Source organism: Coturnix japonica, chromosome 12, assembly GCF_001577835.2.
Source record: "Coturnix japonica isolate 7356 chromosome 12, Coturnix japonica 2.1, whole genome shotgun sequence".
Lineage (NCBI taxonomy): Eukaryota > Metazoa > Chordata > Aves > Galliformes > Phasianidae > Coturnix > Coturnix japonica.
The window spans coordinates 12,511,770-12,539,201 of NC_029527.1; the positions used below are offsets into that span (position 1 = coordinate 12,511,770).

General features: G+C 39.3%; 1 protein-coding gene across 6 annotated transcripts in view; it reads left to right on the plus strand.

Moving 5' to 3' along the window:
- Positions 1 to 27,432, plus strand: part of TAFA1 (TAFA chemokine like family member 1) — a 200,263-nt gene that overhangs the window by 150,039 nt on the left and 22,792 nt on the right. For all 6 annotated transcript variants that reach the window (XM_015875446.2, XM_015875449.2, XM_015875450.2 and 3 more), the window contains one exon: positions 11,629 to 11,769. In XM_015875446.2, the coding sequence (XP_015730932.1) occupies positions 11,629 to 11,769 (141 nt within the window). The remainder of the gene's footprint in view (positions 1 to 11,628; positions 11,770 to 27,432) is intronic.

Below are 27,432 nucleotides of genomic sequence, written 5' to 3' on the forward strand. Positions count from 1 at the left end.
TTTCTGCTTTTCAGCCCAATAGTAGATCACATTAAATGCTGGAATGTTGTCTTCAGAGGATCCCTTGTTGAGCCAGCAGAAGCCCAATTGCTTAAATAATGTGAAAATAAATTGAGCAAGATGATCATGAATGTGCAGAGCAAAGCATTTTGTTCCTGAGAAAGGAATGGGCAAGATGACCTCTTCTGCTTATAATTCCTAAATATTTATTAGAAAGAGTTGGCAGAGATGCCCTATTCTAGTATTTTTTCATTCAGGTATTTTCCATGGCTGGTATTTTTCATTATTTCCAATGTCAGCCCATTTAAATTAAATTATATCCCAAATTTTCAAGACTGAAAACATCAGATGAGAAGGGAAAGGGGAAGCTTAACTGAGAATGGAGAAAATGAATCTGCTCAGAATGGTGAAGTGTCCCAATTCTTAGGACCACCCAACACAGTTTAAGTAGTTGATGCTTGGGTTTCATTGTTTGGCATTCAGCTTGTAGGATATTCTCCATTTTTGATGAAGATATGAGTATTTCATGAGGTTTTCTGGATGTAGTGCTATATAGAGAAGAAACTGGAAGTCATTCACTAAAAAGAAATGAACTGTTTGAATAATAATCCCTTTGAAACATAGGGATTGCTCTGGATTTGAAATTTATTGATGTTTGCCAATGAAGTGCCAATATTTTTTACAAACAGTGTTTTTGTTACAAAATATATATATCTATCTGTTGAAAAGGCAACTATTAATTAAGAAAAAGCCTACCTCAAACTCTCAGAGATAGTATTTGGATGAATACTCATCATTACCATGGGTAAACAGGAGGAAGAAAAATACCCACATATTCTGCCTGGCCTCTTTGCTTCTGTGCACACTGCTGCTGTTTTACTAATAAAAAAATAAATTAATATGAATTTCAAACCAACACTGTAATGTATCACACATTGCTTTGAAAGTAGGAAATTATGTGCTCACAAGACTTCATGTATTTCCACTCAAGTATGTAGCCCTTTGTATTTGTATTATAAGGGAACAGAGTGAACTGAATTGCACATGTATTCAAAGAAGCAGTACAAATCTGAACAGGAGCCAGATGATCAATTATCAGGAGGTAGTATTGTATTGTGTTGTTCACCGGGAGCTTCAAGAGAGACGAGAAAGAAATTGTCAAAGAGAGAAACATTCAATGCAGTTACAAAAAAGGTAAAAAGAGAGAACTCGAATAAATCATGGTTTGAATTGTGTGCTGAGAGCTGGAGCGGAAAGACAGAGCAAATCAAGGTGACAAGAAATGAAATATTGCTCATCAACAGCAATAGAGAGGAGAGAGACATCAAAACATGGAGACCTGAGATAAAAGGCAGCTCAGAGGAGAGACTACTCAAAAATATAGGGGAAATGAAAACTTGAGAGTGATTAAATCTGTTTGGGAAATGAGAAAATCTATCAGACTTGTTTTGTTTGAAATTAACATTGCTGAAACAAAACAAAAAGAAGCAAGAGTTATAAAAAAACCAAAATATTTCCCATAGTCCTCATCTGCAAAATGCTTTTGAAGAGGAGGCAACCACCCTTCCACTAAGGCTTCTCATAGAAGCAGCCACAATAAAGAGAACGAAATTGAGAGGAGTGAGGGCTGAATCCCACATTATCTTCTGCATCTCTCCCTCATACTCAGACCTGTTTTGGTACAGACCAATTATGCTTCAATCTGGATTAAATAGATTATTCTGACAAAGAAATGTTTAAAACTCATCAATTTATATCTCTCGTACATTAGCCTGAAAATTAAAATATTGCTCTTCACCTATCCAGGCTGTAACATTTCCTTAAGTATTTAACTAAATACAGTTCAGTAATGAACGTGCTATAAATTCCTTAGGCTGCAGAATATTAGGTTCTTCTGCTACAGATAATATATATGGTGTAAAACACTTTCCAGTGCAAAGCCAGCTGATTGTTTCTGGTCCATCACTTCCACCCTCTGTCTCTCTGTACTATTGCACTTCCTGGAAAAGGGATCGTTTTCCACTCAAGTGTCAGACCAGCTGCTGGTCAAACAATATGAACGGCTCTAGGAATATATGGGGTGGAATAATGTGCACACTCATCCACTGAGAAATGACTGCTTGACATTGTGTGGCTGCAACAGAGTATAGAATTTACTGCTCCTGCTCATGTCACACAGAACCTGTACAATGACGTTTTCATTACATATGCTGTAACTTATGGACCTTTGTTTTCTTATTCATGAATTTTCTAGCAGGTGGTCAAACCCATTGACAAAAAAAGTTACTGTCACTATAGAAAGACAACCTGTCTGTAAGAGATCCCATTTAAAATGACTACCCTGTGATGCCACTCTATCACCTCAGTTTCACATGTTGGTCAGATTCTCTCAGTCCTTTGCCTCCTTGTTATTTTATTTATTGCCATTCTTTGGAAGATTAATGCAGCTTCTGTGCTGGTAATAATTCTCTATATCAGTTTGTCCTTAGTATCTATGCATTCCTGGCTCTCTATCACTGTACATTCTTTATGGTTCACATTACTTTCACCATCCCTTATCTAACTACTTCATAAAAACCACCTAGCACATTTTTAAAGCATGACAAGAACATTACCATAAACTATGTTACTCTGCTCAGTAAACACATCATAGTCTCTCCATAGGCTAATCACCTTAGTGGATAAAATTATCTGGGGATGAATTTATTTACAGCAATCATGTCTAAAGGCAAACTGTGTAGAATCGCGTGGTTCTGCTTTTTGACAAGTTTAAGAACCCTGCTTCATGTTGTTTCCACTGAAAGTCTGGATTTTAAACTTAGTTACTGATATTCTTTTAATTTGCTCTATATTGTTATCAGCGTTTTTAAAAAGTCCTAAGTGAGAGATTTTCTAGCGTTATATGAAACATGCAGAGGATAATTTATGAATATAACAACAGCAATTTGGAGTCTCTTTTGAGATGGATGGGAAAAGGAGTATTCTTTACTGGTTTGGAGAATAGGCTGAAGCTGTGAGCATTGAATAAAAAGGATCAGTCATTTTGAAGATCTGGAAACACTGTAGGCATGGAGTAACATCTCAGAACTTTCTCAGCAACTGCTTTTTATGCATACTTCCATGTTTATCTCTCAACAACATCTTTGCCTCAATCATGTATTTCTTACCAGCTTAATTATTCTGTCTGAAATGAGTATTATCCTATCTCTCACCGTGTCTGTTTAGTAAGACTCATTCCATTTGACATCCATTCTTTGGATTGCCTTGCAATATTCTGTGGCTCACCTCAGTTTTTCTTTTAGGACATTTTCAAGCCTAATTCCAATATGGATTTTCTCTGCACTCTGGCAAGAATCTGGAGAAGTCAATAGCAAGATAGTTCATTTATCCACAGCTTTGTTAGCATCATAGGTCTTTTCTATCTCTAGCTTATACTGCTGCCTGCAGTTTAAGTTATATAAGGAGCACTGCCTGAATGCTGGCATAGTTCATCTATTTTCCCCATATTATATTTTCAGATCCACTCTGAAGAATCAAATATTAAACTCTGCCAAGCACTCAAGCAACAGAAGGCAAGATTTCTGTAAAGACTCAAGATTTTCTGCTCATCTTGTCCAGGTTGACATCACTTTGTCAAAGAAATCCCATGTACAAGCGATACAGAAATTCAGTGACAATTAGTCATGGTGCCTATTACATTTTTTTGTATCAAACTTAAGTTTTCTCAGAAATAATGTTCTTCTCTTTCTGAGCTGTTGAAGTCCCGTCTCTTTAGATACGTCTCTTAATGTCATTCAGGAGCTGTAAATCCCGCCAAAACTTCTAATTTCTAGCCTTCATTTCTTGAAGTTGCTGTAAGCTGATCTCCCTTTGAAGTAGAAAAATCTCATTAAAAGACTGAAGATCCCCACTAAGAGGACGTTGGATTCTTGGCTGCCTCGTGGGTTACATCTCTGCCTTTTGTAGTTCATCTATACAAGAATGCTAATAGTACCTATTACAATTCACTTTCAACACTCCCTGTGACAAAAAAGCAATCAGACATACAGGATTCTTGCATGGTCCTCTGCAGGCAATACTGCCTGATAGCTTGCACTCTGTTGCCTATCAGGAAAAGCACGCGCACACAATAGGTGGGATTTTCTCCTAAATTCTGTCATTTAGACATGAGCATACAGTACACAGGCATGCAGAATCATAATCAAGCCTACCAACAACTTGACTTAAAAGCTAGAAACAAGCTCCTCATCAGCATTCCTCCCCAGCCCATCCTGTCCTGTTGTCCTGCTGCGCCCAGCACTGGTTATTGCACTGCCATTTGAAATGCAGTGTGCCAGAGGCAGGAGCTGCTCGAAGCCTGCCTTGTTTTCCTGGATACGGTTTTTCCTTTGATTCATCTTTAAGAGATTTCTTTTTCTTTTTTTATTCTTTTTTTTTTTTTTTTTTAATATGCATAAGAATAATGTCCTGTGTGAATTTCTCAGGAGATCAATTTGCAAGGCTCTTTAGTAGAAAGACCTATTCTCTAGTGTGTATATTGGTTTGATATGGAAATCCATAAGCCTGCCCTAGATCCACCCACATCGTATACACTGGTGTGCCCTGCGTTTTCTTTGTGAATTCGAGAGTAGAATCCATACTGTAACTCCTTCTCAAAAACTCCTTATTTTTAATTTCTGTGAATAAACCAGCTATTGCGGATCAGAGTCTATTCCGAGTGTAAGTGTAAGAATCTGTAAATCTCCCAGATAAAAAGCCTCCTGTGGCTGATGGGAGAGCATTAGTAAAAACATTATAAAAGACTACAAATCCATGTGTTAATTAGAGCTTTGCATATCCCTATTATACTGAATGGGAAGTAAAATGCAAATGCAAAAAAAAACCAACAAAAAACAAACCCCAAACAACAAGTCATGAGTTAGTATTCAAATGAAATATTAACATTCCTTTGAACAAAATACTTTAAAGATAGTAAAAGCTTCTAGTTGTTATAAAATTCATTTTTTCTTGTAAGAAAGTTGGATTTCATGGAAACGGCCCTTTATATCAAAAAGGTTCTTAGAAAATTGACTTTGAGCACAGTAAATAACCATAGATGTCTTTGCTGAATGCACATCACCTCTCTCAGGTTTTGAATTCTGTCTCTATAATCAGTCACAGTTTTTACCTCCTATGAAATTTGTTCCAGCTGTAGAGGATCTGTTTTGCCCAGCAGTTCATGTCCAGACTTGAATCGCGTGTGCCACAGGTCAGTGTGAACCAAGAGGATTAGTCTGATGAGAAATTATGGTCATTGTATCAGTGATACAGGAATTAGGGCCCTGAACCAAGAGGACAAGTTGCACCATCCACCAGGAAAATGACCAGATGTCATAAGAAGCCTTGGTAGCATCTTGAAATGAACCAGGATCATTAAGGCTGAAAAAGACCTCTAAGATCACTAAGTCCAACCCCAACCCATCACACCTCCAAGCAGCCCGTGCTACTTCCTCACTTCTCTTTCTTGAAGGTTTTTTTTCCCAGTGTCCAACCTGATGATGTGAATCTGTCAGAATCCAAATTTTATGACTTCCTCGTGGAAATACTTGTTCTGATCTTTTGCAAACAAATAGCATTTTCATTGCAGGAGATACCCTCTGTCTCCAGAACTCTCACATAGCAACAACATTCACAAAAATGATATCCCAACCTAAAACTTAATGATTCACAGTGGGAATCGTGTGTGTTGCATGGAGTGCTCCACACTGAAAATAATATATGTGCCACATAATGACAAAGAAAATACTGAATATTAATGAAAATATAAATATAAATTTAGGAAACAGAATGCTGCAGCCTATTCTGATCCCCAGGGCAAAAGTAATGCAGTGTATAACCAGGAGGACACGTGCAGTGAGTTACAAATACCACCCTTGCTGCAATGCTGCATATAATTAGTAGCCCATGAATCTATTTATGTCAGTTATCATAATGGGCAAGAATTAAATATGAATTAGAAGCCTGGGTTCTGGCTTAACACTACAATCTTATACTTTCATTCATTTTTAGTTTTATTTCTGAGGGTACCTTTGTGTTATTAAACGTTCATGGGCCTAATTCAAGTGTTCTGTAACTCGGTGGCACTCCAGCAGCTGAGCTGCAGTTATCCTCCCTCACATTCATCAAAATGAATAGCAACCCTGAGCCCTGCATGCTCTGCAGCCACTGTCACTGTATGTGAAGAAATGTGTCCTGTAAACTTGAGCTTTCTCTTTCTGGAGCAGAAACAGTGTGTCAGAGGATGATCTGTAAAATAAAAATGGGAGTATAATTGCACTGGGGCTATGATGAGTTTTTTATTTGTTCACTGATGAAGTGGCTCATGGAGTAGCATGGGGACTTTGTTTTTCCATTTGTATGCGCATTGCTGTTAGAAGCAAAAATGTTCCTTTGTAGGTAATAGAGTAGTGCCTTATTATTTCTTAGAGTAAAGTAAAATATGATATTTTCCCCTGAGCGCAGTGTAGTCTGTGGTTCTGGCACATTAGCTGGCATAAACATTTTGATTAAAGCGTATGAATGTATTAATTACACCTGGGAAGTTTCCAAAGCTTATTCAAACTGCAAACTTCAAACTGCTGCCCCCAAATCTGAATCCTTTTTAGAAACCATCACAGCATTACCTTTTCTTTCTCTACAATATTTGTATAAAGACGTGATGTGGCAAATGTGCTGTTTTTTTTATCCATTGGTTTCTGTAAGCACTTGTGCAGTGTCTGTAAGCATCTGAAGAATTTTTGCTGTCGTGTTCTTGGTTTCTTTTCACTCTAAAGGACATTAATTCTGTTCAAAGTTTTCTGTGACTCCCACCTGGGTTTAGCAGTATTTTCATATACTTAAGCACTTTTCAGAAGAATGTCACTGGGTGTATGAATTCGCATAGGATGACAGCACTGGAACACAGACCTAACTGAGGCTGTATAAATAAGTACAGCTATCAAATCTGGTCATATTTCTAGTAAGGTATCTGGAAATGTTGTTTGGATCTGGTCCGCATGATTTCCTTTGTTTGTTTTCCTATGGTTACTGTATATGGAGTAACAGAGGGCAGAATCTGACCAGCAGACCATATAAAGTTGTCTGGGTATCATTGTTTTTCTGCATGAAACAAACAATTTCTTGTAACAACCTTCAGCTAAATCAGGTTGCGTGATGCATTGAAGATGAGATAGAAACAAATGCAACAGAGGGTCTGAATTCTAAAATCACTGGGCATGTGACCCCAAAAAGAAAGGCCTGTCTGATCTATCAGCTGCCTGTGCCTCTGCCAGACAACCCAAGAAGTCTCACCGAAGTGCTGCTTTGCTCAAGTGTTCATGCACACACACATTCATTATGACTGACCTGCCCTAGGAAGGTCCATTAAATAGAGCTCATTTCAAGCACAGATGGTCCTGAATAGCTTAATGTCTGCCTGGTGGCCAGAATAAGTGAATTCTTGATGGTCTTAGACTTCTGATCACATACATGCAGCCAAGAAGGAAATGAAAACATGTTTATCATTTTGATAAACAACCTTTCTCATTGCTGCAGGATGCTCAGTGCAACTCAGTAGAGTCAAATACTATTAAATTGTCATCACTGTCAAAGAGAGAACGTATAAGTTTTGCTACCTGAGTCATAGTTAATGACTTCCACAATGTATAACACAAATCAGTAGTGCTGTTTTTCCTTTTTTATGTTTGTTTACTGATAAGTTCAGGCTCTGCTAGAATACAGAGGCAAGTTATAATTTTGAAGTGCAAAATATGCTTTTATTATTACCTCTCAGCTAGAGATATAAAGAACAGAGATGACTAGAGGATGGCTTCTTGGCTTCTGCCAGGCATGCACTCAGCGCCTGTAGCTGATTAGGTGTTTTAAATCACAGCCATCTACTGTAGGTTCATACTTACGATAAAATATTTCACTCTACGATGTGTAAACTCAAGGTGGCTTTATAACGGAGATAAAAAATGAATGTGTTTTCAGGAGTTAGCTGTCTTCCAATTAGAATTAATCCATTTGCGGGCAGTAGCAAACAGTTGTCCCTGTCTTGCAGTAAGAACGATAGGTCATTTCTACACATTAATACTTTAACTTATGCAGAATAAAGACATCCAGGAAGCTAGGACATATGAGGATGGTCATTATACCATGGACAGTTGCAATCCTTGGTAATCCAAATTCCTTTCCAGAATTTGATTCTTTCTCTCTTGCAAATTCCCAAATTTCAGGGCATCCTGAACTGAGTTCTCAGAAGTGATCATCTGCTCTTCCTATCAAGTCCTGCTAATGACTGTTGTCAATAAGATGTAAGTCATGTCAGCACATTTCTGTTCATCTCCGAAGTTTCTTGAAGAAAGAGCAAAACTGCTCCTGATTTGTGAGTTCCTATGCATTTCTAATCTTCCCATTTTCCTGGAAGAGGGGAAATAGCAAATAAGCAACCAAACAAAGCTATTTCTCTTGCCTTCTTACCTAAACAGCCACCTCATGGGATGTAGCTGTCAGCAAGACATTGAGAACACTCTTAACTGAGATATGTTTAGGATGCTTTCCTCTCCTTTTAAAATCAATGGAAATCCCCTATTGACTTAAATGAATTGGATAAGGCCATTATTGTAGAAACAAAGACAGAAGATGCATTAGCTCAGCAGACCATGAACTGTTAAAAAAAAAGGTGTTATTTCTGTTGTTTTGTGACAAAGATTGGAATTTCCACTGCACTCAGTCTATCAGGTCAATAATTCTCATTGTTATTTAAATCCTTAAGTATTCCTTTGTAACAGATGGGAATGGCTCCCATGGAGAACTTTGGACTCAATAATCCATGTTCTTTAAAAGTCTTATCAATTTTGAAATACATTTGTGCAATATATATATATTTTCTGTCTACCATCCAGGTCAATCCTGGTAGGCACTACAAAATGTCGTTGAGTGCTGTTTCCTCTCTTTGTTTAAAAAGCAAGCTGATATACCTATGAGATGTATACTTTTATGTATAATATAAGCACTGAGCATATTGCAAGCTTCTGTGATTTGTCAGAGATCTGCTGATGACAACCAGGAAGACAATGAAAAACAATGTGCTCTGGAATCTCTGCTCATTTCCTTGACAGTAATGGAACTGAGGGGGGAATATTCCAGTTTCCAACATTCAAAGGGTGCCCTGAGGGTTGAAATTCATACTTATCAGCAGGACTGGAGATGTCATTTTTGATTGGGTATCAGTTTTGTTTCAATAAAATTTACTCCTTGTGTGAGGAGATCTTTAGTAAGCAGCGTCAAGCTCCAGGCAGGTGAACAAAATGTACTGACTCTCCAAATGCAATGCTTCTTGTGAACAACATCTTTTTCTCCTTCCCTTTTAACTAAAAGTCGACATATGTAATTTCAACACCCAAACAGCAAACAGCATCGAGAGAACAAATGTCATAATGCACCCACACTGCACAAACAATCTTTGTGTTCTGCAGCATGAAGTCCAAAATGTTCTCTGTGCACTATTTAAGTAGTAGTTTTATTAACAGCTCACCTCTTGGCAGCGTGTGAGGTTTCTACTTCCATGCTACATCTCCCATAGAATGGTTTCAGTGAAATTAATCTTTGATATTAAACCTGAGAAGCTCAAGCAACCAGACAAATGGAAGTAAGGGGAAAATATTTGTCTTTTGCTCGAGGAAAATATTTGCAGCTACGGTTGTGCTGACGTTTCCATCCAAGAAACAAACACTGCAGAGAAAACTTCATAATGCATTGCATAATCTTTAGTGCTAGCAGTAGCATCACTGTGGGTATGTTCTTATATTTTTATAGACGGCACAATTAAAAGTTCCAATTAATGTACATAATGATCCAGTGGTAACAAAAGGGGTTTTTACATTGCTTTTATAGTTTTGTTATGTTTTCCAACTCCTATGCAGCCACGCACTTGGAGTTAAATTCTTTACTGCTGCAACTTGAGCTTCCACATTACAATTAAAGGTGTTATAAAGCTCATCAACCACAACCCATTATTTTGAATAGATAATCAAATGAGAAAGACTAGCTCATGTAGTTATTAGTACTCATACAGGAAATTAATAGAGAAAATGAAGCATTTAGTTTATTCACAGATATCTACCAGATAGTACACATAATCTAAAATTAGAAATGCTTATTACCACGTACATTATTTTTATTGTTATATTTGCAATCAATAAAATCATAAGTCCTTCTTCTCTTAGGACATGACCATAAGATGAGTCAAACCAATGAGAATGTTTTTATGGCTTCCAATATGATTTGGATGGGGGAACAGGGAGTTTATGTGAAGAACTATTTCTTAGAAAAATGCAAGGATTTGGGACTGAACTGATTGTCACAATTCCTCTTACTCCTAAGAGCCAACAAAATGACCTTTTGTCAGATAATAGCTTTCGGAATTGTTGAGATCTCTCTTCTGTGATAGCTATTGGCTTTCAAAAATCCCATGTCAGCAGACCAAAGGCACCTGATGAGTAGTACATGCAGCAACATTTCTTTCCAGATGAGGCAATTATTTTCTGCAGTCTTGTCTCAAGTTTACAGACTCATCAGTGCTTGACCCCAAGACTTTGCAACCCAAGCTCATGTACGTTAATGCATGTTCACAAACTGTGATGCACTGATTCATCCTGGAAGGCCAAATTTCTTCTTCACATCCAGATGTGGGCCAGCATCTACCCACTCTCTCAAAGCTCTCAAAGATTTTTCAGTAGAAGAATGAGTGCCAAACTGCCAATCCTTGCACTACATTGCTGAGGGTAATGGGAATGGTACAGTGACAGTTCAGTTCTGTGCATAGCATGTGCCACAGACACCAGGGATTCGTGAACCCTATGGCTTCATTTCTCTGCCTATCACTCCTTTGTGTACTCCAGTGAAACAAATTATTGCAAATAATAATAAGGGGCAATGAGGAGAGGACAAATTAATCCTTGCCCGCGATGACAATGTTTTCTGGCTTGAAACTGCCCATTTTGTGAGTGGGGTAGTGGAGGGAAATGCTGTTGCACCATTGTCTACTTTGGAGAGGCTTATTACCATGCACTGTGAGCTGGCTTAGAAGCAAATACTTGGAGAAAAGGTTTCTTTCTAGATGGATGCCTATAACTCCTGTCTTTGTACAAGAGAATACTTGGGAGAAAGGTCTTCCTGTATTTCAAGCATAAAAGAATCCAAAAATTATTTTGTTTATGCATGCAACATAGGTAGTAAGTCATCTGCATTTCTTCAGGCCCAGACTGTGACTTACTCCATTTTCTTAGTTCAGAAGTCTGCAGATCTCAGAGAAGCTTTTAATACATGACAGGCAAAAAATATCTACTCTAGAGGGACATTAATCTGCATTTCCTATAAGAAGTATATCAAGATCTGTCTTAGTAAGGGTCACACACAATGGGAGAAAAGCAGCATTGTAGTTGTGGCTGTAGAGAAGCCATACAGAGATATGGACAGTAGCACGCCAAGTGCTTTGATTAACCACTTCTGCTCTTCCTAATCAGAATGTCAATACTGTCTTTTTTTCTTCTTTCCCTTTTTTTTTTTCTTTTTTTTTTTCTTTTTTTTTTTTCTTTTTTCTGGCAGAAGGAGGAACGTGTGAAGTTATAGCAGCACACAGATGCTGTAATAAGAATCGAATTGAGGAAAGATCACAAACAGTAAAATGCTCCTGTCTACCTGGGAAAGTGGCTGGGACAACACGAAACAGACCTTCCTGTGTTGATGGCAAGTAGCTTCTCTTGTATATATATCTCTGTATCTGTACTGTCCAGTAAATAGCTTCTAATCTACAGATTTCACATAGGAATTTTACTGTGTTGTCTGAAGCTCAACAGGAAACCTGTATTGTGCACATGGATCACTCCAAGGTGTACTCACAAAAATATGAGTAAAGCATTCAGTACAGCCAGTGATCACTGTAAAAGATATTGTGGCAGGATCAAGTCCTTAGTAAGTAACTGGATGAAATTATTTCTTGTATCATTTCAAGCGTACCTGAAGTGAGACAGAAGAATCAGTGGGTAATGTAGACTGGAGGACTTTGTCTGTAAAGCTTTGAGGTTTTTACATTCAGTATTAAGGAGGTAAAAGGCTGGGGGTGCCTTCAAGGGATAAGAACCTGATATTTGTGGTGAACATGTGTTTGGTTTATATGTTAAAGACTAAAAGAAAATATTGCATGATTTCAAAAAGACTTTCAAAGTCTTAAGTAATCTGTACCTTGTTAGGCTGGGTATGCCATTCAGTTTCTGAACTCATAACTGAAAACTCACTATGAATGGACCTCTGAATGACTGTACTTTAATCCACATTCTGTCATTTTGTTATTGCTTAATTAACTCGATAAGAGGAACCTTTTGTGCTGAGCCCACACAAAAAACAAACAAACAAAAAAAAGCAACAACAAACCTAACAACAAAAAACAAAAACCCAACCATAGGTAAAACTTACTACTGATCTTAACTAAAGATCAGCTGTAGAAGCCTTGAAAGGTTTCATGTTCTTCAGCAGGTCATGAGAAAGAGAGGCACTGGGTGGAACAGACACCATTAATTCATATCTTACAATTCAGCTCAGAAGACAGGAGCTCAAAGAGTGCTCTGTTAAAAAAAGAAAGCTGGGTGCAGGTGTGGACTGGAGCCTAATTGCTTTGTCAGGATTACAATAAAAGAAATGGTTTTGTCTGGAATTTTGAAAGGAGTGAAGGATAAAACAATGACTAATATAAAAGTGCAAAGCTAGTTCCATTGAAGTCACTGGTAAGATTCACGGTGACTTCAAAGCCCAAAAATGTGAACTACAAAGAAATGTCTTCCCCTTTCAAGTTCAGTTGTTGTAGTCAGACCATTGCGTCTTTTGAGGATGGCTGGTGAACAGTTCAAAAGCTCAATATGTTGCTTGTAAAAATTAATAGAATGGGCATTTCCTTTGGCCTTTGTTTTATCCCAGGCGTTGCTTTGTGACTTTTGACATATTGAATGGTGTTAAGTCAGATCTTTGACCTGTTTGGTGCAAAAAACTTCCTGCCTGAGATCTGTAGATAGCAATACTTTAACCCACATGAAGATCTGGAGTTTGCTGTCTCTTTTTTACATACAAATGTAAAGGTCATGTACAACTTGTTACCTTGTTCACCTATTGCAGTGAAAGAATGGACACATTTTAGTTACATTGGGTTTTACAGTGCGCATGATTTCCAGCCACAATCCATCATTCAGAAAACTTATTTGGATTCATTATTTTACTGGGGACATTCAGGAACAGCACTATGCTCTCAGCTAAACAGGTCAGCCACCTTTGAGGTTTGAGGAACCAAGAGATACCATGTCAGCAGTCTGACTCATATTGGTAGTGATGATTGCCTTTAGCTGTGTGTATAAAAAAAACTGAATCTCAGTCTTGCCCTGTTTATACCATTAGCCAAACTGTGACTTAATGGGATCAGAAGAAAATTTTTGGTGTTTCTCATTCCAAATAGCATCAGAAAACACATCAAGGCCATTGCTTGACTGTTTATTGGGAGATTTGCAATCAGAATTGCTCCATACACACAGAAACACGAAAAGGCTGTTTTTATTTTGCTTTTGCTTTGTTACTACTCAAAACACTTCCTTAAAATACATGGCTGAGGGCTGCTTGAGTTTTGGTGGTTCTACCAAATGTTAGCATTGTTTGAGGTCTGATAACTTCAGACAGGCTTTAAAATAACTTTGTTCCAACAGCATCAAAAGTGAAGGTTATACCAACACTATCACATTTGAGTCAGGACTGTAATGTCCACCCATCATTCTTCTGTGACTTAATCTTCATGCAAAATTGATGTCACCTTTCTGAATAGGATAAGGTTTTCTTTTGTGGCACCAATCAAGCTGACTGGGTGAACCAGAGAGCAGCAATGAGCAAGTGACAGCAGGAAACTGATTTGTACACTCAACTCATGTTCCTCTCCTCTCCTCTCCTCTCCTCTCCTCTCCTCTCCTCTCCTCTCCTCTCCTCTCCTCTCCTTGCAGTTTTCTTCAGTTGCCTCCATTAGCAAAGCAGTCTTCTGGTCACTTTTGTGTTGCAGGCTGAGAATTTTTTGGGAAGCTACATGTAGTTTAGTACTCAGTAAACCCCACCTGAGTGATTGATCAGACACAGGTGTAGAATGCCTTTTCTACACTGATGTAGCCTGGTCACAAACAACAAATGTGAAGGAAGTGGGCACAGAGGCCAAGTGACCCCCTGGGGTTCCTGTGTAAGTATCAAAAGAAAACCTTTAGAAATACTCTTGCAGGTCGAATACTTCACATCATTGCTCTAAAAATGTAATAGGATTACAAAATATTCATAATTTTAGTACTGTCACTTTCATACGGCAAATAATGTGCATGTTACCATATCATTTACAGAGGTATTGAGCCATTCTATACACTCAGCAGGTGGTTATGCCCATGTGTTCTTCAGCGCCTTGAATAATACATAATTTGCTCAACAGTGCTGAAGTTTACTGTGTTATGGTTAATGATGCTCTCAGGCACACATTTTTGTAGTGCTTGAATTCCCTGTTTCCTTCCCTTCACTCTTCCTCCACTCTCTTTCAAACTGTCAGAGCCAGTCAGCATCTTTTACACAACACTCTGTGAAATTGATTGGACCACAGAGCATGCAATAAAAGAAAAGCACATGCACTGGCTTTAGAAATTGGTCAAGAAGGGACCATAGCACAGGCTGTGCATGTTGGACGCTCTTAGGAAATGAGAGCTTTTTAGCACTGGTCAAAATCAGCGAGAAAGGAGGAAGAAGTTATTAAAACTATTCCCAGTTTCTGTACATTCTCTCTTTCTCCAAGCTGTTCCTCTAGGAAATGTCACTGCCAAGGTCTAAGAGATCCCCCTCCATGTTGTCAGCAACACAGGATTTAAAGTGTTTGCTCCCATGGAGTGGGACCAGTGTGCTGGCAACCCATACCTACTGCTGGCCTACTTTACCCCAGCCATATGTCAGAGCAGAGGGAAATCAGTCACTGATACGAACAATAAAATGAAATGAACCCAGTGTTTCCTATTCTCCTAGCCTGGCCTTGGAGCACATCAGCTTTCAAATCATTCTGTAATGTATGAAATATTCTCTTGCATGTACATACTTCAGGTTTCTATTAGTTTGAGGACCATCCATCACTAGCCAACATGCAGCCCTGTGAATTTACATCAGACTTTGTCAGGACAGTGGTAACAAACTCAGAACAAATCTTAATGACTCTTGGGAGCACCACAACTTTTAATGCCACTCTGGGCCAGTACTTCACAACTCTCCCTGTGCTACTGATCGTAGATACTGAACATTATTTTTCCTTGTGCATTATTAGGAGCAGGGAGAGGACGGCATTCATCAATGCTGGGGCTCTTCGCTGGCATTTGCCCTCCTTGCTCTTATCCGGAGCCTACACATAAAAAGGTCATGGCCCATAGGTCACTCTTTGGGCAGGCAGTAATTGCAGCCACGCTGTTGACAAGAGCTAAGTTATTGTATTTTTAAATTATGGACAAGTTGCCAGCTGTAAAGTGAGCATTCATAATTAAAGGGCTGTGCTCCTGCACCAGCAGAGCTCAGCTCACCCCCTGCAGGAGCTTGAGTTGGCTCCTGCCCACACACCCTACTCCAACTCATACCAGCAAGAGATGGGCACAGGAAATATGGAAAGCTCCCAGAGTGAGAGTGAGATTCGAGTCCTGCAGAGTCAGATGAAAGATTCCCATTGACTTTGAGCCAGATCCTTAGCAAATACTTTGTTAAATATAATTCTGTATCTATCAGCACTTACATCAAGTGAAAATTGTTCACGTCGCAAAGCCAATGGTTTTCTGTTTATCTTGTGTGTACTTTAGGTGGCATCACCAAAAAGCCTCTTTTATTTCTTGATGTGTTTTTTTTTTCTTTTCCTTCCCCACTCTGTGAAAATACTTTCAATCAATTTTTAGTTCTTGAAGAAAAAAGGAGAAAAAAAGATGGTTGGTTTTTTTTTTTGCAACGGAAGGAGTCAGCTTCTCATCCCTGTAGCTGCGCTTCAGTCTAGATGAGAGGAGATCTCAGGGTCCCACATTATTAATGCACTGTCTGTATGAATAACGAGCAGGCTTGGTGAATTATTTCACACTCCTGGGAAAATCTATAGCCCTGTCCTTCTGCAGCACCACGGAACCGAGCGGGAGTCTCGTATTTTTTGATTTGGTGAATTCAGATGACTTCATTTGTGAAGAGGAGAAAAAAAATGTATCTGCTCCCTACTGACACCCATTTAGTAAGCTCAAAAAAAAAAAAAAAAAAAAAAAAAAAAAGAGCATATCACATACACTGTAAAATAGAGGCAGAGAGAGAAGCCAAACTTTGTGCTGGAATATTTTCAGACTTTGCTTTTGTCTGGAAACTTATCTTCTTGAGATGACCTTGGGGCTGCCCTGCCATTGCAGCCGGTGCAGAAGAGCTGACTTCATGGAGGGTCATCCTCATCAACGTAGCACCCAGTGCTGTTTGGAAGTGTAGGCATGTTCTGGTGGCTGATGCACACCATGGGAGGATATTCAGGTGTCAAATTTTTAGCCAGCATGGGCTGAAGTTCCCATTTGTGCCATGTATGTGCTGCCTGCAGACCTTGGCCAGGCACTGAAGAGAAGCAGACAGATGAGCTTGTCTGCCTGGAGCAAAGATGCTGCTGCTATTGAGATCACCTGAGCACATCTTCATCTATGCTATAACTTATCTCCCTACCCACATCTTATATTTCTTTCTTTTCCTATTGACATTGTGGTCTCCTGCAAAGTAAAGAAACCACACCTCTAATACCATGCCCAACGAGCTGACTAATCCACCCCTGATGGAGTATGAAAGTGTGCAGAGCTCACTTCAATCCCAATGATTTTCTTCCATGGGAAAACTTATTTTTATTCCAATTTTATCATTGCTTTTCTTGTTTAAGAAGGGAAAAGGCCACCATCAGCGTGTCTGTATCTCCACCTGCACAGGGTGAGCAGGCACTTTCCACAACCCAGCTGGCAGCCTCAGTGCCAACATGAAGGAGGAGAACCCTTATAGTCACCAAGGTGCACAAGCAGCCACTTTACAATGAAATGAGAGCTCAGCATGGCTGCTTAACTGTAGGAAGGCACACAGGAACATACAGAGGAAAGTAACAATTCTCTAAAATACTTCTCATAAGCCAGCCAGAGGCTAAATGGAAAAGCAGTAGGAGTTTTCTTGTCCTACAGGTGGAATTAAGTGTTAATCATAATACTGAAAAGGACGTTTTGGAGGCAGAGGTAGTGAGCTGGCTGGAGAAAGAGCTTTGTTATCAAGCACTGTGTCTTTATGGAACAGTCTTGCCAGCTAAAGTAGGATGTGTGGCAGTTCAGGAAGTACAGCTTTAAACATTTACATTCTGATTTTAAATAAACACTGAGGTTATCTGTGTTGTGGGTCACGGCACCCATGTGTGGTATCAGTACAACAACCAAATTGCATCCAGAAAGCACTGGACACCCAGAGCCAGGTTTTCAGCTGTGGAAATCCAGAGAGAGCCGCTGGTTTATGCCAAATGAGGACATGGTTTGTTGAGTTTAGGAAAATGAAGAGAATGGCGACTGTCTATTAATCCTTCCTATGGTGTTTAGGGAATGTCAAGAGCCAGCATTCAGCTAACCAGTGGCCAAGAGTTGCTTAGAGAAACATTAAGGTCGGGTTAGCATCTGTACTACATCTCCTTGCACCAAACCTCTGCGGTAATTCAGATGATAATTTATCTTTGTCAGGAGGGACCATATTTCTCAGTGGCTAATTCTGCATAGGGTCACATCGTACATCTTTTCTGCATCAGCTACTGTGTTTTCAGTGTGTCAGGGCTGTGAAATGCTGCTTGTCTACAGGTGGCTCCAACGTGGTGGAGAAAATACGTGATTGGAGCATTGCAGAGCAGTAAGATTTTTTCTTCCACAGCTACCTTGTGTCTGTAAACAAGGAGCCAGTTCTTAAGGCTGGAATGTGTTTTGTAGGATTAGGATATGAACACAAAGGAAACGGATGATTAAGTAATAATGGAAAACGCTGCTTTTTAGGAGACAAGAACCTGAAGCTATTGCAGAATGAGATTTTAAAGAGACAATGACCAAATTGTTGTAAGAAGAATACAAGTCATTAATTCTTTTTACTGATGCCATAAGTTCCAATGAGAATCACTAATTTAGCAAGAGGATTGTCCGTTGTGTTGAACTCCATGGATTAATCTGGCCACTGCAATTGGCCACAGTCAGCAGGTGTTTTATTGATTTCAGAGAATTGATAATCCATAAAATTGATCACATGCGTTTCCAGTCTCCCCTCCCAGAGCACAGTAGGTAGGAGCTGATGTCTGCCCATAACCTCTTTTGGGTGATTTTCACACACTGACGTTGCAGAATTGCCTTACATTTAGGAATCAAGTAAGTGCATTTCAAGCACAAGCTTTATTTCAAATCAGACTTTTTGCCAAGTTTCCTACTCAGCAGGTACATACCCTGCAGATTTTGAAACAGGTCTCCATCCATATTTGTCAGAAAGCAGTTTGCTAATCTGCTATCCCAGAAAAGCATTATTCCAGTTAATGTTTCCATGAGCCACTTAGTTCACTGCAATAACTGCTCAAGGTTAAGCAAGCACAAGCACTGATGTAGTATGGCAAAATGCAGTAATATTTTTAAAGTGCTGCCTTTCCTTTTGGTACCTATCCTGCAAAAGACAGTGGCATGGAAAGAAGCAGTGCTGTACAGATTTAAGCATCCTCTGAAACACTGCTTGCAAGGTCTGTGTGGTCATTGCAAAAACAGTGCTTGCACACACACAGATTAAGTAAATAACAGCTTTACTGACTGACTTGCATTCTTCAAATGATCCCTGGTGCCCGCAGATGAGGATCCCTAACAAAAAGCAATGGTTTGAGTTTGCAGATTTCCCAGGTGAGCTTGTTCAGTAGCACATAGCAAGATGGGGACTGTGATCAGAAGTGATCTGTCATTACAGTGGATGCAGTCTGCATGTATTGTGTTCAATTAGGATTTCTAAATAACATGAGTAAGGGAGGTTTCAAAGTTCCTAAAATTCAAAATCAATCATATACCACCAAGATCTTTCATTGGCTGTTGCCTGGTGCTGGAAGCAGTTTGAAAGGTGATAGTTTCTTGATAGAAAGAATAAATTGACAACACAGATTAGAAAGCTTTAACTCTGAATGTAGTGACCCTTATGTACAGATCTTTAGTGAAAACGCCTGCATGTGTGCCCTGCATTGAATCAGTGTATTTCTGAAGGAATGAGGGACACTCACTTATAACAAGCTTTGGGTTAGACCCTTTCCACGTGACTCACTTTAATTTTAAACTCATTATTTATGGTAAGCACAGCTACACTCCTCATGCATTTTACTTACTCAATTTTCCAAGCCAAAATATGGAAGCTGCATTAGCTCCAGCACTCCCAGCAGGTAATCAGCCTTCTGCAATATCAAACCTTATGTCACCAACAGTAATGGGCTGAAATAGTCAGAGCCCCATAAGGACTCTTCCTGCCCAGTTCCTATTAAAATTAATGGGGACTAGGCATCCATTCCCTTTAGGCAACTTTGAAAATATCAGCCAAAATGTAGTTGTAAGTATTAACCTTTAGGAAGTTAGTGTTGGCAGCTTCCCACTACTCTGTAGCTGCTTCCAAAGTCAGTGATTAAGCAGGAGCTCCACATGAGCGCTCCCACCCAGGTTTAATGAGGACTTCCTTTGGGGTGAGAGGGGGAGCAGCTGTGGGCACTTTGCACCTTGAGGCTTTGTTGGCCAAGCAGGTAGTAGGGAGGCTGAAAGTTAAGTATGAGGTTGGTTGTTTGTATAGGAGTACAAGCTTTTTTTCTTTCTTCCTTCTTCTTTTTTCTGGTTCTCAGTGGTGAGGAGGTTGGTCCTGCAAAGGTAAGGAGAGATTGTATGAAAGGGCTGTATGCATCTGCATGTGATGTAGTGTGGAAGTCTGGGGCAGAGTTGCTAATAATATTACAGCCTAATTGTTAAAAAAATGTATTTGATGTAGAAGAAAAAGTGATTGTGAGAGTGCTTTTATAATTTAAACCCTGTAAGGAGCTTCTACCCTACTGATTTAACCTTCTTTAATTAGGGTTTTTTTTCCTTTTCTCTCTGTATGAAAGAAAAGCAGCCTGGTATTTAGAAAAGAAAATGGGGATTAGAATCACTTATTATTATTGGATTACTATTAAACCAATAGAAATAGTAATAGAAAATCTTGCTTTTAAACACCCCTGAGTTCTCAGATTTAATCCGTACATATGACCTGTGAGGAAACAGTACTTCAGGAGTAAATCGGTGGTGGTTTAGAGCAAAGGACTTCAGCCCAGCTAACAAACTGGAAGTGATGCATGTCTGAAATGCTGCCATGGGAGCTGGAAAGCAAAATGTCCTCTTGAAATCTTTCGCCCAATAGTTCTAGAAGAACCAAAGGGTAATCAATGCCCTCAGTGAGCAGACTGCTCATGGATGGAAGATACATTCCTAAATAACATAAACTGCTGACTGTGAAGCATTAGTTAGGCTTTGCTTTACATGGCGTGAGATAAGATGCAAATATAACACATGGATCTCTGTTGCTGCTGCTAAAAATGCAAAGTGATAAATGCACCTTCTTGATTTTACCAGTGTATCATTAGTAGAAATCCTCTAAGAACCTGGATCTTAATGACTCACTGTGCTGGCTCTGTGGTTTTTTGTTTGTCTGGGTTTATTTGAGCGGATATCTGCACCTTATTAGGGAGTATTAGTTGCATTTGGCAGGATTTTTATTCTGATATTGATGCTTTGTTACTTTACTTTTCTAAATATGACTGTTTGATGGTCAGGAACTGTGTAGCCAGGAGCGTTAACACTGCTGGCAAGTCCCAAAAGAAAGAGGGCCTTCCAGAGCACAGCCTGGTTCTGCTGAGCTTGTAGGTTTGAGCAGAGTTATGGGCAAGGCTTTATGTGATATCCCTGTGCTCAGGATGTGGATTGTGAGCTTGTTCTGCTGGCTTTCCCTGAAATATTAGGTCTTGCTAACTCTAGCTTTCCATGGACTATAAATCAGCTGTGTAAGAGTGGTGTCCTGCCTGTACAACATATTTTGGTTGTCTACCCTGTACTCACTTCATGGCATAGTGCAGTATATCAAAGAATGTAGATGCTGTTGCTTTTGGCCACGTTTTTTAGCTAAAATGACAGGTGCCTGAAACTATTATGGCGATTTTTTTTGTTTGTCTGTTTTCACTAAAAGAACAGCTCCATCGATGATTGGGAGGTTCTTGCCAGGAGCTTTGTAGGGACCAAGAGGGCTGTGCTTGGTTTCCTCTCCCCAGCAGGGGACTGCAATCTTTCTTTCTTAGAAATGCCACTGTGCAGTATCTAAATATAGTAAAACCATACAACTGTTGCTGTATCTGTGAAGGATGAGATAAACACGTATAGAAGGGTGAGGGCCAGATTGGCAGAGTCCTGTTTTATGCTCCGTTTTAGGTAGCACTAAGGTAAAAGGAGATCTCCTACAGCCTGCTTTCCATTCCCATTCAAAAAATGTTTTTCCTTCCAATTTTTCTTGAGTGTCAAAATAAATGAAAATGTTTCATAGTGATTAATGGTGCTCTGGTTACACAGTGAGTGCTGGTAGAGATACAGCTGATCAAGGAAGAGAGTATTTTGAGAAAGCCTCATCATGTTTTGTTTTGCCTTTATGCTGATATGTTGAATTTTGGCCAAAAAGAAAGAAAAGTGGTGAAATTCAGCCAGCTACCTCAGCACGCATGTGTGCACGTAGACATACACTTGGAGAGAGATGATGGATGGTTCTGCTGCTGGATGGAGAGCTTTCTCCAAAGAGAAGCCCCTTTGCTTGACATGTGCTGTACTGCTGGTCATTATTTCCTACTACATTGTCTGCTTCGGGGATTAGGTCTGCAGGACAGGCAGCAAAAGCATCCCTGTGGTCAGCAAGGTCACCCAGTGCTGTGTGGAACTTCAGGGCAAAAGATGAGGGGATGCCCAGAAGTTGGGTAAGGGGGGGGTAACCCTCCAGCTCTAATGTGTCACCTTGGGGAACAGAGGAGGTGCCGAGTACTGGCCCATCCCTGTTTTCTTTAATGTTTCAGTGAATTTACAAGTGCTAACTGAGTTCTGGTGAGAGGTCCTACGTGGCATCGTTTCAATGTCAGTCAACTCAGAACCTCTATTTGGTTTTGACAGAGCTCATTCTACATTAAAACTACACTGTGTTTATTCACCTGGAGACCTGAACTGCTATGTACAAAAGAAACTGCAGCACAATACAGTTTCTTTCACTGCTATTGATCTTTAGTTTCACATTGCGGTTTTGCCCTCTAGATTAAGGTGTTTGTTTCTCTCACACTGCTCTGTATGTAAGCTGTTTAAAACCTGTTTGATATTTTACTTCCAGAGAGTTCTGCAGGGCTAAGGTTGTAGCTTATCCAATGTTTTGACAAAGTCCAAGCTCTGTGTTGAAAATATCGATATAGTTTTAAGCTGTTTTTTCACTGCAAACTGTGAATAATCCAATTTTTAATTATCTTATACATTATTTTTTTAATGTATTTTTTGATTAAAAGTTACTTGTTTGTCATTATAATACTTCTAATGGAAGGGATGCTGGAGGAACCAAGGGATGCTGGAATAGATTGTTATCTAGTGCAATGTATCGATCAGGTCAGGTGGTAAATTAACAGGAGCAGAACACCATTAAATTTTGAACTTAATTGCCTTCTACTCTTAATTTCTATTGAATATAATCAATAGGTGTCAGAGGAAAGTTAAAAGAGTTATTTAGCAAGCCGCTATTTCCTGCAGCATAGTGGAAAACTACTGTTTCATCCTCTAGTTGATGCAAATAATTTGCAGTTCAAGTGTGGCCACTTAAGCATTTTATCAAAGACACACTTTTAGTTCCGTCTTGATTAATCTTCATCCCTGCCAGAAAGAAAGGTGATATAGTGATGCAATCTGTTTTGGTTTAGCTGTCCCTTTAGTCTTCACTTATGATGGTGTTGCAGCGCCATGTTAATGTCACTTCATTCAAAAAGAAAATGCTACAGCCAATGGAAATGAAGATCATAGCCTTGTCCTTGACTTCTTGGTTCTTCCACTAGCTTGCTTGGGCAAATTTCTCTCTTCTTCCTTTTTCTCTGCTTGCAAAATGCTGACTTAATTTCCTTTACCAAGGTCTAGCATCAAACTGACATGTTGCACTCCCTTCTAGAACTCCCTGTGCTGATGATGCATCTTGTCCTGATCTCCAGCTTACTGCTCAGTTTGTAGCTCCGTGTATTTCACATTTCCCTCTCCAGTAATAATTCAAATACTTTTTTCGTTATTTGCTGTCAGCCTTTAAGTATTGCTTATACTGCTGTAATCTAAAACCAGTTCCTTATAAATCAATATCTCAATGCTATTATTATTTTACACCTCCATGAACGCTCTTTCTATTACCTAGTCTTTTGCTAATAAAATGCTGCAAAGGAAACACCATATTTCAGGTGGCCTTCTGCCAAAAGTGCATGTCCAGTATCGCTGCCCTCTGGAATCACAGAGGCATTAAAAAGCCATTGAATGTAGGATAGACATTTGATGCAAATTAGGGGATTACTGCAAACCTTGGTAGGCCTTGGAAGCTATATTACTGAAGCAGCACATAGGATAAAATAGACCAAGGTAAGCATTCCTCATATTTCACAATAGAGTCAGTTCTGTGCCAGTGGTGCTATTCCATATTTATAACCTTATATTGGCATGAGGCAATTCACATTCAAGCTAATGGGAGTTTTCCAGGAGTGTTGATTCAGGTTCTTGACAAGAAATGAGTATAGCCTCTTTTGCACAGCTTTAGAGCAGAAATAGCATTTAGAGTAGAGAAGAGTCTACTTGAGATTTTTATGAAGTGGTGCATAATGATGGATCACCAAATGGACAGACCTTCATAGAAGTTTCATTTTCTAAGAGATCTGATCTACGCACTCCCTGAAAAGTGAATATCTTTAGAGAGTGGCAAGTTACCCAGCTCAGAATAGTCAATACCTACAGCAAGATTTGCTCTCAAGTTCTGACCTACGTTTGTCCACAGCTCTCTCCATTGTGAAATGTCAGTAATGGGTATTTTACTCTGAACTCTTGATTTTATTCAATATTTGGGGATGAAAAATAAATAAATAACCAGTGCTTGCTGTCTGCAAATTTCAAATCTGCCAAATAATCAAAAGAGCTAAACAGGAATTTACCTTTCTCACAGTTATTCCTTATGAGGAATTAATTGTGCTAACTGTGCATTCCTGCTCTTTATAATTAAGGGTGTGGCCATGAATGAAGTTTTCTAAAGATGCCTCAAGCAGTGAAATCCAGATAAAATACAACTCAAGGCTGGAGGTTTCTGGGATTCTCTTTCCTGCTTAGGAAGTGCTGCCTTAGCAGAGTGGAGGAAGGGAGAGGGAGACTTTAGGCGTTGAAAACAGTTAGGTGCTAATCACATTTATTCATGCTTTGTTGACATTGTCATATGTCTTTGGGTCCATGCTAAGACTTCACGAGCCTCCATGGCCCAGTGTGTATTTCAGCTTCAGGCAGATGGTGAATTTGATCAGAAGTTGTAAAATGTTTTATTCTCCTCTCACCGAAGTGCAGGCTACAAGAGATCATCTATTCTTATCACTTGATTTGAAGGCAGAATTAAATATACTTACACTCCATCCCAGGCAAATACTGATCTGATCTGGTCTTCTGGATCACCAGTAACAGAGTTTCCACAGTATCTGTATTCAGGTGGCTAGTGGTTCTTGCAGATGGGAATGGTCTCTTGTCTTTTTATAGTCAAAGTAAGACTACACACTTCATCTAAATTAGAAGAAAATAATCATTTATTGTGGAAAAAATATAAGGTCCTTGTATGGGCTTCCCAGGGCCCAGTCAAGTCACCAGTCTGCCCAAATTTGCATTCGGACTGTTGAATTTTGGATGATCCCATATGGAGTGAGGAGTTACGCTTGATGGTCTTTGTGAGTCTCTTCCAACTCAGGATATTCTATGGAGTATATTTTCCAAGGGAAGGTTGTAGAGCAAAGTTTTGTGCTGAAGTTGTACCACTGGCATGTTAACAGGACTGTCTCTGCAAAGGCATGAGATATTGGTTTGTATTACAGAGCAAAATAGTCTGTGCAAGTCTCACAACTCTAGCTCTAAGGATGGGCTCCTGTTCAGGTCACTCAGGTGTTGTGCCTACGTGTACCCATTCTCATATTATAAGCAGACGGAGATGAGCTGGTGTTTTGCCTGCAGTATGTGTAGGGAACTGAATCACAAAGCAGGGTGTGCAGAAGCCTACTGTCAAAAAGTGACTTGGTTAATTGAATATCTATCTTTGGCCAGGGTGGTGTCAGCAGTTCTAATATCATTTGATGTTTCCTGTGGAGAAGAGCTTCTCTTGTGTTTCACCCTTCTGCCAATAAAAGCATAAAAGGAACTTCTGTTGCTAGGAGAATCAACAAGTCTCATTCAAATTATTCCAAGGCATTAAATTAGTCTCTCTATGATATCCTATTGACATTGTTTCTAGATTAACACATAGCTGACTTTCTTCTTTCACCATCAACTGCTATAAGCAAAGACTAACTTGTATGATAGTCTTTTCCCACTATCTGCTACTGTGGAAAAACTCTACGGGAATGTTTCAGTGTATATGTACTGTTCACTGAGCAGGCAGAGATTTGCTGTGCATTGGGGTAAGTTTTCACCCTTCACTTGCTTCAGAAGAAGGCTCTGGAGGAAATGCTTCAAGGAGCTGACACAGTTTCCTGGGAAAGCAGCAAAGAGAGGCAGCTGAGATGATGTTTGAACACTGATTGTCTTTTCAAGCTGTCCTGACTGCTTCCATGCCTTTTGGAAGGAAAAGATCTGCTTGTGCTGTGCAGCAGCCTATGGCAATCCATACTTTTCTATGGTATAGACATCTGCAAAGATCCCTGGCTGATTTGTAATCACATGAGGATAAAAAGATAACATTTACATTAAGGTTGATGATGAGAATGGTTTGGCTCAGTGAAGTTCTCTTTCTGGGTTGCTGTCATCATAGGAATCTTGAGAACTATAGCTTACAGCATTATAGGTAAACAGCAATGGCAGATAAGGTAGGAAGTCTGAGACACGCATGAATTAGGATTAAATGGAGCAAACTAATTCTTAATCATATCCAGTCACCACTAAAAAGAAGAGGATAGAAAGAGACAGAATCAAAATTAGCAGGATAACAGATTGCATGTCTGGTTAGAAAGAAGTCCTGCATTGTGGAGTGCTTGTAGATTTAATGTTCGATTCTACCCTTGTTTGTCATGCACATTGTAAAGTATATTTGCAGTATTTTTTATTTTATTTCATTTTGTATTTTTAGAATATTTTATAGCTTAGAGCCTTGGCTGAAGTCCATCTGCTGTAATATTGAAGATTCATACCATTGTCAGGCTGGAGACTGCAGTTGTTGCTTTTTCTCTCCATACTTCACTGTGTTTGCAGGAGGGTCAGAGCTGTGAATTTTCCTCATGATTTCCAAATCCAAAAGTGGATCTGCATCATTTTTTATCCATAGAAAGTTATACTCCGCTTGCACTTTACTTTTCCTGAGGAATGGTCACATGGCAAATGGAAAGCAGACATTTACGAAATTAGATAAGACAGTAATTCTAATTATGATCAAAAGTAAATTAAAAAACATTAATTAAAGGAAAAATAAATCCAGCTCTGTGTGAGTCAGAATAGAGGGGGATATGCCAATAATTTCATAGCCAGTAGAACAAACAAATAACAACTACAGAAAAGCTGTATACCATGCTGCAAATGGGAAGTTCTTTATGTAGCATCAGTGGAAATGCAATGTGAGTATTGTGTACAAGACCCATTTTTCCATATGCGCGTATCTTCTAATGTTTTCAGAAAAATCAGCAGATTACAGCCTCCTTGTCTTGAATACTAAGTGTATTTTATAAAGATGTGCTCAACATTCATATAAACAATAGCTTATTTTCATCTTTGCAAGCCACCATCAGAGGCCAAATGCAACTCTGCCTCTTCATTCTTTCCCTTCATCTTCTCACATAGCCATAACTGCATGCATGCATTTCAGACTTGCAGTTTAAATGTCAAGTCTTACTCTGTACTCTCACACCCTCTTTTGCATACAGCATGGCTGACTTCTCTTAGGTTTCTTAAAAATGGCAGAAGATGCATCTGTGGTTCTTTCTGATAGTTCTGTCTGTTACTCTGTGGTTCCAGACTAAATGTGTGATACAGCATGCTGCAATGAGGTTAATCA